At 41.6% G+C, this 16,685-nt stretch overlaps 1 protein-coding gene and 1 long non-coding RNA gene across 2 annotated transcripts in view; both read left to right on the plus strand.

Moving 5' to 3' along the window:
• The window catches only part of mycb (MYC proto-oncogene, bHLH transcription factor b), a 3,339-nt gene extending 624 nt beyond the window's left edge, over positions 1 to 2,715 (plus strand). The window contains exons 2-3 of the mRNA XM_062993862.1: positions 894 to 1,533; positions 1,876 to 2,715. Of these exons, the coding sequence (XP_062849932.1) occupies positions 903 to 1,533; positions 1,876 to 2,399 (1,155 nt within the window). The 5' untranslated portion in view covers positions 894 to 902 and the 3' untranslated portion in view covers positions 2,400 to 2,715. The remainder of the gene's footprint in view (positions 1 to 893; positions 1,534 to 1,875) is intronic.
• A 5,618-nt stretch (positions 2,716 to 8,333) lies between these two features.
• LOC134312158 (uncharacterized) overlaps positions 8,334 to 16,685 on the plus strand; it is an 89,835-nt gene continuing 81,483 nt past the window's right edge. The window contains exon 1 of the long non-coding RNA XR_010011505.1: positions 8,334 to 8,488. This is a non-coding gene — a long non-coding RNA (uncharacterized LOC134312158). The remainder of the gene's footprint in view (positions 8,489 to 16,685) is intronic.

Consider the following 16,685-nt stretch of genomic DNA (forward strand, 5'->3'; position numbering starts at 1 on the left):
AAACCTAACAAACGCAGCTGTACGGATTAACGTTAACACTAACAGTGTTCCGTACAAGGCGTTAACCTGTCTATTTCGGCTTTTATTTGTTAAGACAGTCATAAAAATCTAACAAATAAGGACTTGACATGCTGGTAAGAATTTACAGTATTTATAGTAGTGATGTGACGGACTGCTAGGGGCAAACTGCTGCGTAGTTATAAGGTGTAGTAGCAGTGCACGGAACACCGTGACTTTTTGCATCATTTCGAAATAACAGTATATTAATTAGCATTATGCGTTTGCCTCATTCATGAGTGAAATGTGTAGCCCCCAGGAATTAGGATTTGCCCCCTTTTCCAGCTTTGAGCTTTACTCTGGGTACAGACCGGTACTGAGGAATTTAATTATCTACACAAGTGGAGATCTTTCCGGCTCTCTTCAGGGAGTCATGTAGATTGACTCGGCTCACCAGTAAGAGTCGGTTCGCTTCACATGGCTCTTGTTCCAAGTGGATTTGTTTTATATAATTCGGCTATTTCTTGTGGATTATGATTAGTCGTTCTTTAATCCGTTTGGGAGTTTGCGTCATTCGGTTGTCAGAAAGGAACTATAAACCTTCAGTGTATTTTTAAACGTCTCTTTACCGCAATACTCGAAGAGCCGGTTCTTCTTTCGTTAATGACACACCGTTACTACATTAAGCCCTTATTACCTGGGATAAGTACATGTTGGTACATAATCAGCCGGCATTTGAATATTCAAAGTTTGCTTCAGTTGTGTGTTTCTATTTCTATTTTTTTTAACTATACTCCAATTGGCTGGACTCGTAGACAGGACAGGACAGGACATTCGCTGAATCGGTCAGCCCGAAATGACCAGTTTGTAACCCAGACTCGTTTCTCATCCTTCAGGCAGTCACCATGCCGCTTAACGTGGCGAGCAGGAACTACGACTACGACTACGACTCGTACCAGCCCTATTTCTACCTCGACAACGACGATGAGGACTTCTACACGCATCAGCATGGTCAGCCGCCAGCGCCCAGCGAGGACATCTGGAAGAAGTTCGAGCTGCTGCCCACGCCTCCTCTCTCCCCCAGCCGGCGATCGTCGTTCTCCAGCTCGTTTCCGTCCACCGCCGATCAGCTGGAGATGGTCACGGAGTTTCTCGGGGACGACGCCATCAACCAGAGTTTCATCTGCGACTCGGACTCGTCGCAGTCTTTGCTCAAATCCATCATCATCCAGGACTGCATGTGGAGCGGCTTCTCGGCCGCGGCTAAACTCGAGAGGGTGGTGTCGGAGCGCCTGGCCTCGATCAGAGCCGCCCGCAAAGGATCGACTGGCAAAAGCGAGTGTGGAGAGGACTCTGGTTCGAATCCTGGCTATTTACAGGAGGTTAACGTTAACGCCGCGTCGGATTGTATAGATCCATCGGTGGTGTTTCCTTACCCGCTTACTGAGTGCGCAAAATCTAAAGAGACTGAGCAGAGCTCGTTGATGGACACGCCGCCCAACAGCGGGAGCAGCAGCTGCAGCGACAGTGAGTCCGGTAAGCAGTGGACATTTGCTTTAGATATGATCTGTGTGTTTAAACTTTAAATGGCTCATATTAAGCCATTAGTCTGTTTAAACCTTACTGTACATTCCTGCTTCTTTAAGACAAATCACTCCCATGGTTGCAGCATCACTAAGATAAATAGCTTAAATGAATTAAAAACCCTCAAAGAAGCAACTCTTTTTAAGCCAAAACCTTTGCAGCTTTAACATCCCAATTTGCAGTAGTACAAGCTTGCTAAAGTGGGTGTGGCTGGTCCTGTGAAATCCACAGCTGCTGCTCTAGTGGGTGTGACTTTGATTTTCCACTAACCAAGGATTCTCTTTTCCCCTACAGACGAGGACGAGGACGACGACGAGGAGATCGACGTGGTGACGGTAGAGAAAAGGAAATCGGCGAGAAAGTGCGACTCCAGCCCCGTGGTCCTCAAGCGGTCCCACGTAACCATCCACCAGCACAATTACGCGGCGCAGCCGTGCACGCGGGCGGAGCAGCCGGCCGTCAAGCGCCTCCGGTTCGATAACGGCAACGGCACGAGACCGCAAAGACACGTCGGTTCAAATCGCAAGTGTACAAGCCCCAAAGCATCCGATTCGGAGGACAACGATAAGAGGCGGACTCACAATGTGCTCGAGCGGCAGCGGCGGAACGAGCTCAAGCTCAGTTTCTTTGCGTTGCGCGACGAGGTCCCGGCGGTGGCCAACAACGAGAAGGCGGCCAAGGTGGTCATCTTGAAAAAGGCCACGGAGTTTGTCGCCGGCCTGCAGACTGAAGAGAGAAAGCTCTTGAGCACTAAAGAGCAGCTCAGGAGGAAGTGTGAACACTTGAAACGGAGATTAGAGATGCTGAGCGGCTCTTGAGTTGCTCTGGACTGGGACTTTTGTTTTAAAGCCCTTATACTGGGACTTGAGGACTCTCTGAACTCATTTTGCTGCATCATGGCTACAGACTTGAACGCATATTACATTTACACTGCCTCGGTTATCTAATTGAGGCTTCAGATTTATTTGTATTTAATTTTATATTTGGTATACGTGGTCAGCAGTACCATTCACTGTTGGTCTTAAAGTTTTGGGATTCGTTTTGTAAATTTTTGTACATATTTGCTCAGATGTATTGAGATTGTATTGATTTCTGAATCATAAATGCATTTCTTTATAAATTGTGTTTAACTAATTTTGGCTCGTCTAGTTTTTATTCTGCTAATGAATGAGTGCCACTTCTGAGCTGAGTCATTTACCTCAATTCAATTTAATTATGTGCCACAGGGCTGTTCTAAACACCAGTAGTTAAAGATCAAGTCACTAAAAACTAGATTGTCTATTTACAATTTAGCCACTTAGCAGATGCAGTACCATTACAGTATACAGTCTGAGCAATTGAAGGATAAGTGGCCCAACAGCAGCAACATGGCAGTGGTGGGACTTGAACCAGTGACCTTCTAATTACTAGCCAAAGTACCTTAACCACTAGGCTTGCCCAACAGTGAATTTACATTTTTGTCTTAACCAACGCGACAGTGTGTTATCTAAGCAATTGGGGGTTTAAGGGTTTTGCTCAAGGACCCAACAGCGGCAACCTGGCAGTGGTGGGGCTTGAACCAGCAACCTCTTGATTTCTAGTCCAGTATCTTAACCGCTAAGCTACAACTGTCCTTTGGACAATAGAGCTTTTGGTCAGTTAGCTCTGGATTATCAGTCTAGAGGAGACACCGAGTAGGGCTTAGTTTCATTTTTGTATATAATGCCTTGTTTGGACAGCCACACCTTTTTAATGTGTCTAAATCTTAGCAAGTGGGTGTCTGGAGCATTTGTCATAAGCAGAGGTTGGGTAATGGTGTTAGTGAGGGTCTAGTTTCTTAAAAAAAAAAAAAAAAAACATTTTCTACCAAGCAAATTATCCCCAGGTGGGGCGGTCCGGGTCATTTCTGTGTGGAGTTGCATGTGCATGTTCTCCCCGTGTCTGCGTGGGTTTACTCCGGGAGCTCCGGTTTCCTCCCACAGTTCAAAGGCATGCAAATGAGGTGAACTGAATGAGGAGATACTAAATTGTCCATGACTGTTTGATACAACCTTGTGTGACTTGAAGAACCTTGTGTACTGAGCAACTACCGTTCCTGTCATGAATGTAACCAAAGAGTAAAACTTGACGTTAAAATTCTAATAAACAAACAAACTAGTGAGCAAATTGTAACATGACTATGATTTAACATTGAATTAATGGCTAGTGTCCATTTATTCTTGGAAATGGAGCTTAGCAAAAGATGTGTGGAACTGTTGTGGCAGTTTTCAGGTGTTTACACTATGACTAAGTCAAACACTGTTAATCCTTACCTAATATTTGTAATGAGTTTGTAGTTACCAGTTAAAGCATTAGTGTTATGAGTCATTATTAAATGCTTGTTTTTTTTCTTGGTACTTTAATCATTGCCTGGGTAAGTTAGGATTAACCATGTTACTGTTTTCCACAAGTCTTACTTGGGTGGCCTTAGTAATTTGTCCTTCCCCTAAAACATTCACAGTCTAGTGAAAGTATGGTTTCTAGGAATGCTGAGTCATGGTGTTATCTAACATCACTAGACCCACTGAATACATTCCTATTCCAAACTAGCTTATTTCTGATTTTTGGCAGGATAGTTCTTTAAAATCTTTCAAATTTGCTTTATATGGTATTTGCACTTTATGAAGTTAATGTAGTGGGAAAATGTACTTACTGTAAGTAAGTAAGCTCAGCTTAACCACAGGAGTCTTAATGTGTTGATCTTGGTGTTATAGGAAACATAATTAGGTTTGTTTTAGATGGTGGGAAAGAATTACTATAATCAGCCAGGAGTTAAACCCTGAATACATTCTGTAACAATCCTACACTTTATAACTAGGGCAGTTGTAGCCTAGAGGTTAAGGTACTGAACTAGTAATTAAAAGCTTGCTGGTTCAAGCCCCACCTCTGCCAGGTTGCCACTGTTGGGCTCTTAAGCAAGGCCCTGAACCCTCAATTGGCTTAGACTATGTGCTGTAAGTTGCTTTGGATAAAAGCATCTGCTAAATGCTGAAAAATATATATAAATAACTAGTAGCCCCTTAAGCTAAATATTTAATCCTTACAAATGAGTCTTTTACTTCACAAAATAGGCCATTAAAAATCACACGAGTCTATTAGCCCTTTTGGCTATCAATTAGGCTCATAAATTAATATAGGTCATAAAATTCGTGTGTGCTGTACCAACTGAGCAGGTTTCTCGTTTACCTTTTCTATTCAATAAAATGTCTTGTCTTTTTAGGTAAGCCTCATAAAGGCATACATTAAGGACTGCTTTTGTTGCTCTCGTGTATGTTGGCTGCAATTCATACATTTACATTCCCATTTTTTTGAGTTGCTGATTTGGGTTTTTTATTCAGTAAGTAGGTGGAATATACAAATAGCCTTACTACTCGAAATTTCCTGGACGCGTTCTACTCACAATCTATTATCTCATTTTTTAAAGCAAACACCCCTTTTTCATTCAGCGTGAACCCACCCCAGGGTTGACATTTAATCACAGCAGCTTTATTATGGGTTTTATGCTGCATTAGCTTTCTTTTCCAGAATGGAAACTACCATGACAATGACACTTGCTTTTCCATTTAGGAAGAGGCATTGTTAATACATAGCCAAATTATATAGTCACTGAAAGGCTTTAGTTCCTTTTCCTTAGCTTTATCAGCTCCATTTACCATATAGAAGCACTTTGTAATTCTACAATTACTGACTGTAGTCCATCTGTTTCTCTGCGTTCTTTGTTAGCCCCCTTTCATGCTGTTCTTCGATGGTCAGGACTCTCACAGGACCACCACAGAGCAGGTATTATTTGGGTGGTGGATCATTCTCAGCACTGCAGTGACACTGACATGGTGGTGGTGTGTTAGTGTGTGTTGTGCTGGTATGAGTGGATAAGACACATCAATGTTAATGGAGTTTTTAATCACCTCACTGTCACTGCTGGACTGAGAATCGTCCAACCAAAAACATCCAGTCAACAGCGTCCTGTGGGCAGCGTCTTGTGACCACTGATGAAGGTCTAGAAGATGACCGACTCAAACAGCAGCAATAGATGAGCGATCGTCTCTGACTTTACATCTACAAGGTGGACCAACTAGGTAGAAGTGTCTAATAGAGTGGACAGTGAGTGGACACGATATTTAAAAACTCCAGCAGCGCTGCTGTGTCTGATCCACTCATACCAGCACAACACACACTAACACACCACCACCATGTCAGTGTCACTGAAGTGCTAAAAATGATCCAAAACCTAAATAATACCTGCTCTGTGGTGGTCCTGTCGGAGTCCTGGCCATTGAAGAACAGGGTGGAAGGGGGTAACAAAGCATGCAGAGAATTAGATGTACTACAGTCAGTAATTGTAGAATTACAAAGTGCTTCTATAGGGTAAGTGGAGCTGATAAAATGGACAGTGAGTGTAGAAACAAAGAGGTGGTTTTAATGTTATGGCTGATCAGTGTATTTTCTCAGACATTCAACCATACTCTTGAGGTATTAAAAGAATTAGGCCTTAGAATTGATTGTTCACAGCAATAAATAAACGTTGATGAATTCAGTTTTTGCTTAAAGGAATGTTTTACTGTCTCGTATATTGAATATTGACGGAATATCGCTTTAACTAGGCGCTCATTTAAAAATCAATACATTTATCTTGTGCATTATTTCAGCATAATTCAACCAGTGATGCCTTTAGGCGAAGTCTTTAATGGGTGGAAATCATTTATCACCAGTCAAAAGAACTCCTTTCTGGTCATTTGTCTTATAAGTGTCTCCAGAAAAGCTTTGAAGCTTTAAATCTTATCTAAGAAAGTGGCATCCAAACAAAGGCAATTAAATAAAAATACAATAGATACATCCAAGCCTTGTAGAGGTGGAGTCGCACAGCAGGTAATGTACAGTAGGTGATACAGCAATAAAATCTCCTGTTAAAAATCTCCTGGTATTGTTTTTTGTGAAGTCTGGCATGTTCAATAGGTGGACTGTTTTCTGTGCTTTTTCCAGATGTTTGAATAAGACAAAGATTAGAAGAGTTTGCCAGCTAACACCACCTCTCACCCTGATCTGAATGATCTGTTCTTATACAGTAGAAGTAAAGCAGCAGGATGGTGCTCTACATGTCCTTGGGACCTGGATTTGATCCCCACCTCCAGTCACTGGTTTTGAGTTTTTTGGCGTGTGTTTTGTGTCTACATATACATGGATTCTTCCAAGTACTCCAGTTTCTTCTCAACGTTCAACAACTTAAATAACATGAACAGCTGCTCTGGGCTGCCACGGGGGCAAGTAATTGAGTAAATTTGTGAAACCGTGGTATCCTGCCTGCAATTAATGTATTGATGTAGTCCGGTACCCACTGAAACCCCTGACCAGGATAAAGTGGTTAGTAATAATTGATAAATGTATAAACAGTTAGTTTATGAAAATTACTACTACTGATTACTAATGGCATGGGTTTCCTGGGTACCTCAGTCCTGGGTGTGATTGTGTGTAAAAATGACTGAGAATGGGATGCTCCTGGGTCTTTTCCGGATTTACAATTGTGACCAAATTCACTTCAAGAAATTAAGACTTAAGAGCCTTGCTCAGGGGTCCAACAGTGGCAACTTGGCAACGGTGGTGCTGAAACCAGCAACCCTCTCCTTACCAGTAGAATATTTTAACCACTGAGCTACCACTGCCAGCTATTAACGCTGATGCGACACAGGTACAGGGCCTAGGTGAGATCCTTAGCTCCTTCTACTAACTGGAGTTTGTTGTACTTGATGTGTGTCAATGGGGTTTTTCTGGCTATTGTAGCTTCCTCACATTTCAAAACATAACAGGTTGTAAACTGTCTACTCCAAATTGCCTCTAGATGTAAGTGAGTAATCACTAGGATGACAATATTATGCAAAAATCTTAAATGTATTTATTTATAAGGACTTTAACGTCATGTTTTTACACTCTTTCATTACATTCATGACAGAAGTTTAAAGTCAAACACAGTCATGGACAATTTTGTATCTCCAATTCACCTCACTTGCACATCTTTTGACAGGGAGAACATGCAAACTCCACACAGAATGGATCTGGAAAGAATAATAAACAAACAAACAACCATAGGGCAGTTGTAGCCTAGCGGTTAAGGTACTGGACTAGTAATCGAAAGGTGACTGGTTTAAGCCCCACCACTGCCAGGTTGCCACTGTTGGGCCCTTGAGCAAGGCCCTTAACCCTCAATTGCTTAGACAGTATAATGTATTGTAAGTTGCTTACAATCTGCAAAATGCTGTAAATGTAAAATGTCAAGATGAAATAATTACTCAATATGAATAAATAAATAAATAAATAAATAAATGAATAAATTAACGAATGAATAAACAAATGGATGAACCCCCCAAAATGTTTAGGTAAGTGCTTGTCCAATTTTAATCCCTTTACATTAATGGAAAGAGAGGCATGTAAAGGAGTAAACAATGAGGGGACTGAACCTCTTACATCCTTAAAGTAAATTAGAACATTAAAACATAGTAAGAGTTAAGGGTTAATTTAAAGGGGCACGTCTCTCTCATTTCCTCTGGTTCTTAATCGGTCGTACAACACACCTGCAGTGTGCACTTCTGCAGCAGCATAGCCAATTTAAACCAAGTGAATGCCTTGAGTATTATGACGTCACTCTGCTTTCAGTTTTGCGAGTCTCTTGATGGACTTTGAGAAGTAGCGGCGCGGCTCCTTATGACGTCACGTGCGCGCTCTGTGTTTGTGTGCGCGTGCTGTACTGGTGGAGCACGTGGACGAGACAGGACCGAGATTTACCAGCGCTGCTAGTTAATGCAGCATGCAGACTATTGCTTGGATAATACTTAACCAGTTCAGGTTTACTAGCAGTGAGTGAACGTGGCGTGGTGTCGAGGATAAACGAGCAACTCTGGTAAGTCTGAGTTTTTGCACGGACGTCAGTATGGCTTCCTCAGCCTTTTATTTCAGCATGATATGAGTATATATTGAGTGCTGGTGCTACAGGTGTGCTTGCATTGCTGTAACTTAGTCTACCCGCCATGTGAAACTGGTTAACAAAAAGTACACTACACATTTTATACAACCCCAAATCAGAAAAAGCTGGGACAGCATGAAAAATGCAAATAATAAATAAAAAACCACATAGTTTCTTACATTGACTTGCAGACAGGATGAACCTGAGATATTTCATGTTTTATCTGCTCAACTTCATTTCATTTATTAATAAGCATCCATTCCTGCATTTCAGGCCTGCAACACATCCCAAAAAAAGTTGGGACAGTAAAGCATTTACCACTTTGTAATGTTGCCATTCCTTTTGTTTGTTTGTTTGATTATTAGGATTTTAACATCATGTTTTACACTTTGGTTACATTCATGACAGGACAGGTAGTGACTCATCAGACACAAGGTTCATTAGTTCACACAAGTTTATATCAAACACAGTCATGGACAATTTAGTGTCTCCAATTCACCTCGCTTGCACGTCTTTGGACTGTGAGAGGAAACCGGAGCACCTGGAGTAATCCCACGCAGACATGGGGAGAACATGCAAACTCCACACAAATAGGACCCGGACCGCCCCACCTGGGGATCAACAGTGCTACCCACTTAGCCACCGTGCCGCCTGCCATTCCTTTTCACCACACTTAAAAGACGTTTCGGCACCGAGGAGACCGAGCGATTTAGTGTTTCAGCTTTTATTTTGTCCCATTCTTCCTGCACACACGTCTTAAGATGTGCGACAGTACGGGGAATTTTTTGTTTCAAAATTCTCCACACATTCTCTATTGGGGACAGGTCAGGACTGCAGGCAGGACAGTCCAGTACCCGTACCCTCTTTTTTTTCACAGCCATGCCTTTGTAATATGTGCAGCATGTGGTTTTGCATTGTCTTGTTGAAAAATGCATGGACGTCCCTGGAAAAGATGACGTCTTGAAGGCAGCACATGTTGCTCTAAGATCTCAACGTACTTTTCTGCATTAATGCTGCATCACAGAAGTGTTCGTGACCTTTGCCAAGGGGACTGACACTGCCGAATGGAGGTATATTAACAAATGAAATAAAGTTGAGCAGACAAAACATGAAATATCTCAGGAAGCAAATAAAAGTCAAAGTAAATGTAAGGAACTCCAAACTGTCCCAACCTTTTCTGATTTGGGGTTGTAAAACCATCTTGACACAAAACCAACACCAGTATCGATTAGAGGTGAAGCTCGTAGACCGAGTTGTAGAGACACTCCCATGCGATGACAACTTCCAGCTGATTCAGCCGTGTCTGTCTGTCGCAGCCCAGGATGTGTCCATGTCAGCACTGACCTTAAATTACCTTCAGGAAAAGTGATCTGTAATTGGACACAGACGCAACTTGAAGCTTTACATGGGGAGTTACAAAACTCAGACCTGCTGCAGTGGTCATGACCCATGAGCTACTGCTTACTAATGATACCTGTGAACTCAGTGAGGTCTCAGGGTTTTGTTGGTGGACCTTCACATAACAGTTTTGTGACAGGTTTGCTTTGTTTGTAGTGGGTTTAGTTCAGAGAGCAAAGTCCTCATTCTTATTCTTGTTATATACATCATAGGGCCAAAGGTATGTGAACACCCCTTATAATTAAATGTATACAGTAAATTATATAAACCAAAATAAAAGCCTGTGGGATGAACTGTTGAGAAGTAAAAATATGGAGGGATCATCTTTGATCCCTTGTCTTATTAAGCAGTATAGGTTAAGACACCAAGCAGTTAGACATGCAGCACTGCCGCTGAGTGTGTTTACTTTAGTGTGTGGGTTTTATTCACAATCATTCAAGAACCGTTTTTTAATTAAGACCACAATGTCTAACTGAGGTCATGATCTGTGATGTGTTATGTGGATGCAAAGGTCATCAAAGGTTACCTGCGGTCAGTGAAGCATTTGAAATGGCAGAGTCCTTATAGTCTTGTTTGTCTTGCATGTGTGGCGGGTGCAGACATCATCATTCACAAGCTGAAGTACCTTGGGGGCTTTCGGCATGTGGTAGTGCAGATGCTTTGGCAATCACTTAGATCTTTGGCTGTGTTACTTACTCGTGTCCACAAAACACCACAGTGGCTGCAGGTTTTCATACCAACCAGCAAGTAGCATAACGTGATTAAACTGATCAGTCTGAAAGCCAAGATCATTGGTTGGTATGAAAACCTGTAGCTACTGTGGCTTTGCGTGAAACATGTAGGAACTACAGTACTGCTCTTAATTGCGTGAATGCTAATTTAATAATAGCTATAACATAGAAACCTCAGAATTTGCATAAGTCAGTAGAAGGGTAGTGGTATTTCTATTTAATAAAGAATAGATTATAATCTTTCAAAGAACTTCTGCACCTAACTATTTTTAACATATGTTGTCTAGAATTGTTGCCTGTTTAATGAAATGTTCTCATGATAACGGAAGTGCAGTCCAGTGCTCCACTTCACTCATTTCTTTACATTTAGATCGCGACACTCCAAATCTGTGAAATCATTCAGCACATTGTTGAGCACCAATCAGAAGAAAAAAGACGCCACATCCTGATAATGTTAAACTGTTGCTTAAACAAAGCCCAAGTCACATCAAATCAGATTTTTCTATGCAAAATAACACATGACAAACTTCAATAGCAAATAATTGGCTATATCTAAGGAGGGAATTGCCAGAATAGGGTGTTTCTGCCTTGTGGCCAGAATAATGCAGTTAAGGAAAACGCTAACCAGAATGCATGTTTAGTATCTATAAGTTATATCTCAAATATGCATTACAGTTTTTTTTAGGGCGGCACGGTGGCTCGGTGGGTAGCACTGTCGCCTCACAGCAAGAAGGTTCGATCTCTAGGTGGGGCGGTCCAGGTCCTTTCTGTGCGGAGTTTGCATGTTCTCCCCGTGTCTGCGTGGGTTTCCTCCGGGAGCTCCGGTTTCCTCCCACAGTCCAAAAACATGCAGTCAGGTTAATTGGAGACACTGAATTGCCCTATAGGTGAATGTGTGTCTGCCCTGCGATGGACTGGCGCCCTGTCCGGGGTGTTACTGTGTACCTTGCGTCCATTGAAAAGCTGGGATAGGCTCCAGCACCCCCCTGGACCCTAATTGGATAAGCGGTTAAGAGAGTGAGTGAGTGAGTGAGTGAGTGAGTGAGTGAGTGAGTGAGTACACAGTCACCTTCTGATGCATTTTTCTCAGCGTCGTACCAACTTTTTAATGGCATCAGCAAAAAATGGTTTTGGTTGAGAGCGTAGCCACTGATGCACCACTGCTGTCACATCATCATCACATGAAAATCTTCTTCCTCTTAAAGCTTCTTTGAGCTTCCAAAAAGGTGGAAATCAGATGGCGCTAAATCCGGACTATAAGCGTCTCTCAGTCTCTCAGACACGACCGATTACTGCTCCTCCCACCCTCACCGTTTATAACCAAAATATAAAGTGCATGACTGATGAATCAAGTGAATCAAACTAGGTCACAGTTCTTTCAAAAGAATTGAATCAGTAAAGTGAATCATAATTTTTCCTCTGTCTGGCGGATAAAGCAGTGTGCTTCAGTAAAAGAGAGGGCGGCACAGTGGCTAGCACTGTTGCCTCACAGCAGGAAGGTCCTGGGTTCGATCCCCAGGTGGGGCGGTCCGGGTCCTTTCTGTGTGGTGTTTGCATGTTCTCCCCGTGTCCGCATGGGTTTCCTCCAGGTGCTCCGGTTTCCTCCCACAGTCCAAAGACATGCAAATGAGGTGAATTGGAGATACTGAATTGTCCTGTGTTGGATATAACCTTGTGAAGTGATGAATCTTGTGTAATGAGTAACTACCGTTTCTGTCATGAATGTAACCAAAGTGTAAAACATGACGTTAAAATCCTAATAAACAAACAAACAGTAAAACAGAAAGTGAAATGACGTGATTGTGACTTTATTTTCTAAATCAAATGAAACAGATTTACAGCTCAAAACCGGACAGCGGGCTGAATAGCTGAGCCATAAGTCATAAGCTGCTATTATGCATGTTTGCAATTTGACTCAACATATGGGACCGTTAATGCCACTCTGACTCAGAGCACTGTTTACTAACATCTGCTCTTAATTAAAATAAAGAAAAGGAATTAAGATTCAAACCCAGTGCCTCACCTTTAATCATCAGGCGGAAAAAAAGGCCACCCATCACTTTTTACAATGAATCATGTGGATAAAATAGCTTTGAGGTTATGAGACGTTGGTGACTCATTGTACTGGATGTTAGCAGAATTAAACAGGAGTATAATAATAATCTGTCATGTTTCTCATGTACCCTCAATGAGTGAGTGAGTGCTCGACTGCAGCGGGATGCTTTGTGGAGACCCCTGCATCTCCCCGGGGAGTCCTGAATTGCTCTTGCTGGACGTTCTTGTAAGGGGGGTGGAGATATTCGACCATCTGGAGAAAACGATACTATCACCACCAGTTCCTGTCATTTATAGTGCTCTGACTCTTCTGCGTCTCGTTTTTACATCAGCTGTAAACTAATCCACTTCTTGTCCTGGAATCTTGTATTTTATGTTCCTTTATGTGCCTGTTTTGGTGCTCTTGTAGTAAATGAGTTAGTTTTTCTATTTACACATTCAGTACAGTACAGACTATTAACTTTGAATCACTGTGGATCTGATAAAGTCTATCTGACCATGAGCTTGTTGGGCATCCTATTTCCATAGTGCACTACTATGGTGGTCTACTCACATCTTAATCTTCCATTCCCAGTCCAACACCCATTTTCCAAGTTTCTTGTGTAATTAAAGCTTTAAGTAAATGTGAGCTAAACTTCTGGAAAGTGAAATTTAAAACCCAAAGCTACTTCAGACATCCATGTGTGTGTGTCACTGCTGTCATCTGAGTTTAATGTATAGGCCAAACGCAGCCGGGCCGGATTCATTATTTAATGGGTTAAACATGTAATGCGTCCCCCACATGACAGTATTGTAGGCAAGGTTACCACAGGACTTGTGGTAGACGAGGGCTAATCTACTACTACAAGTGCAATAGACACAGGGCACTGGAGAAAGCTGACCCATCTCTTCAGCCAACCATCACAAAGCGATGACGGAGCGACGACGTGATATGACATTATTTAACACCACAACGTAAGATAAAGAACTTGAGCTAGTCCTCTGGATAAATAGACAGGTGGTGTAGCTGCAGATTGAACTGACGTATCTGTCTGCTGGGCTGAATGGCCATAAATTCCAGTAGAGATTTAACTTTACTGCTTCTACCACAGCAGTGAGCTAAATCATGCAGGTTATAAACCGGCAGGAAAAGAAAAAGTTGCCGTAAACTGTCAGAAAAGTTTTGATGTGTGCGAAAGCAGGAAATACGACATATGGCACAAAACTGGAGGACAGCCTTCCTGAAGCAACCTTCCTATTTATGAGGGTTCTTCAGAAAGTTTCCTCAGTTTATAAACTTTATTTATTAAAAATTTCAAAACTAAATGACATCACTTTACTACACGGTCACCTTCCGATGCATTTTCCAGCGTCGTGCCAACTTTTTAATACCATCAGCAAAAAATGTTTTGATTAAGCGTGTAGCCACTGATGCAGCGCTGCTTTCACATCATCATCACGTAAAAATCTTCTTTCAGTGTCCTAAAAGGTGGAAATCAGATGGCACTAAATCCGGACCATGAGCGTCTCTCAGTCTCTCAGACACGACTGATTACTACTCCTCCCACCCTCACCATTTATAACCAAAATATAAAAGTGCGGAAACTTTTTGAAGATCCCTCGTATATTGGAGCTTGGGACCAGCACTGAGAGTGCACTGATAAGTGCACCTTCCAATGTCCACGTTGGGTTTCGTGGTGCTCCGGTTTCCTCCTACAAGGACCAATTTGAGCTACTAACATTTGCTACTAAGATTTGAATGTATTTTGTTGAAGAGTAAAACACCTCAGTAGAAATGACATTACTTTTAATAAATAGTTTATAAATGAATGCATTTATTAATGTTGCTGTATTTAATGGTCACTCTAAAATCACATGATGTTTTTTTTTTTTACAGTATTTAACCCCTCTCATCTACAGTTTTTAATTGGACGTGTGTATGTCATTCCTCAAACTTCATCGTCAGCCTCCTGAAACTGACTTGTGGTGACACAGATACCTCAGTAATTACTCGACAGTCTGTGTTTATGCCCTATAAACACTGCGGTTGACCAGCAAACAAGCCATCAGGGAAGCGAAAGTTCACAAGTCAGACTCTCCTCGAGACTTGTTAAGGCAGTGCAAGTGAGCCATCAGCTGATTTTCTGCCTCGTTCCCGGGGAACAACGCCCGCTGGCAGGGGGTTCCCGGAACAGATGGGGCTGTAAGACAAGGAGACGTGTTCTGCTAGCGCTGCTATTGATTCCACTTTGGCTTTGGCTTTGTAGAGTTACAGAACAGATGCCAGAGCAGATCCTCATTCCAGAGTGGAGCAGTAAGCCAAGTAAAGGTCGAGAGCTTAAGTGTTTGTAAAAAATGTTCCAGGAATAAACAATACATTACAAATCTGGGGATTTTTAGGACTTTCTGTCACTGGTGATCATGTGAATATGTTAAGGTGGATGTTTTTAGTAAATTATTTTTTGGGCTGCTCAAGGTTATCATAGGCGCCTGCTCAAAGACTGGGGGTAATGGAGATTATGAAGGATCTTCAAAAAGTTTCCGCACTTTTATATTTTGGTTGGAAGGGTGGGAGGAGTGGGAGGAGTAGTAATCGGTCTTGTCTGAGAGTCTGAGAGATGCTTACGGTCCGGATTTAGCTCCATATGATTTCCCTCAAAGAAGCTTTAAGTTGAAGAAGATTTTCATTTGATGATGAGAAAGCAGCGCTGCATCAGTGGTTCAATCAGAAACATTAAAAAGTTGGTACGACTCTGGGGAAAAATGCATCGGAAGGTGACTATGTAGAAAAGTGGTGTAATTTGTTCTTGAAATTTCTAATAAATAGAGTAAAAAAGTTTGTAAACCTTTGAAGAACTCTCGTAGTTTGTGACAAACCTGCCTCATGAAGGTGAAAAGAAGTGGCTGGCAACTGCACACATGTAGAAGGGGGAGTGTGCTAGATACAACTAAAATGGGAAAAATGCACATATAAAAATATATTAAAAAAGATATACGTAGATTAACATGACCAGCAGAAATTCAGCTGCAACGTATGTTAAGTGTCAGTCTCTGAACACTGTGTAAAAAGATTCTGTGGTCTGATTGGATGAGAATTGAACTCTTTGGGCAGAACAAGCACAGAAGCCTGTGAAAATACAGGCACTGCTCTGTACCTGGATAGTACCATCCATACAGTGAAACATGGTGGTGGCAGCATCATGTTATGGGGATGTTTCTCAGAGGCAAGTCTGCCTTCTCCAGAGAATATGCAAATTGTATCTAGGGTCACAGTTCACTTGTCAACTTGGGGCAACCAGACTTTGATTAGTTGCTCAGACTGTTGCTGTATATCAAAATATGTTGTTCATTCTTTTTGCTCACTTTGTATTGTGTAAATATATTTCTTGTAGGTCTTTGTTTTTATGACTGTGTTTATTTGCACTGTGTGTGTTGTGTTGTTTACACTTGAGTTCTTTGTTGAACCCGGTCCTGGAGGAACATTGTTCTGTTTCAATATGTACCTGTTAGCTTCTGGAAATTAATTAAAATATTTTTTCAGCCAATGACGTTGATTAAATGCCAAGCAACACTTCACTTATTGTTCAATTATTTTATTTTAGTTTCTCCAACAAATACATTAAATGACACTAGTTGTACAACTGCCGGGTTGTTTTAGGGTAGTACAACTAGACGGTTAATAATAATAATAAAAAACAACCCAAAATCATTCCCTTACCCTCCCTATAGCTGCTCTACATAAAGCACCAGAGAGAGGTTTTGTGATTTGGAGGCCAAATTGAATCGAACACTAGTGAATTATTAATGAGCTGCCAACACCCTAAAATAGATTTTCTCATGTCGCATACCGTAAACCATTTGGGAAGTATCTATTGCTTAAATATTTCCTATTTTAATACACTATATGGACAAAAGTATTGGGACACCCCTTTTAATTATTGAGTTCATGTGTTTTAATTATAAGTTTTATG

Source organism: Trichomycterus rosablanca, chromosome 4, assembly GCF_030014385.1.
Source record: "Trichomycterus rosablanca isolate fTriRos1 chromosome 4, fTriRos1.hap1, whole genome shotgun sequence".
NCBI lineage: Eukaryota > Metazoa > Chordata > Actinopteri > Siluriformes > Trichomycteridae > Trichomycterus > Trichomycterus rosablanca.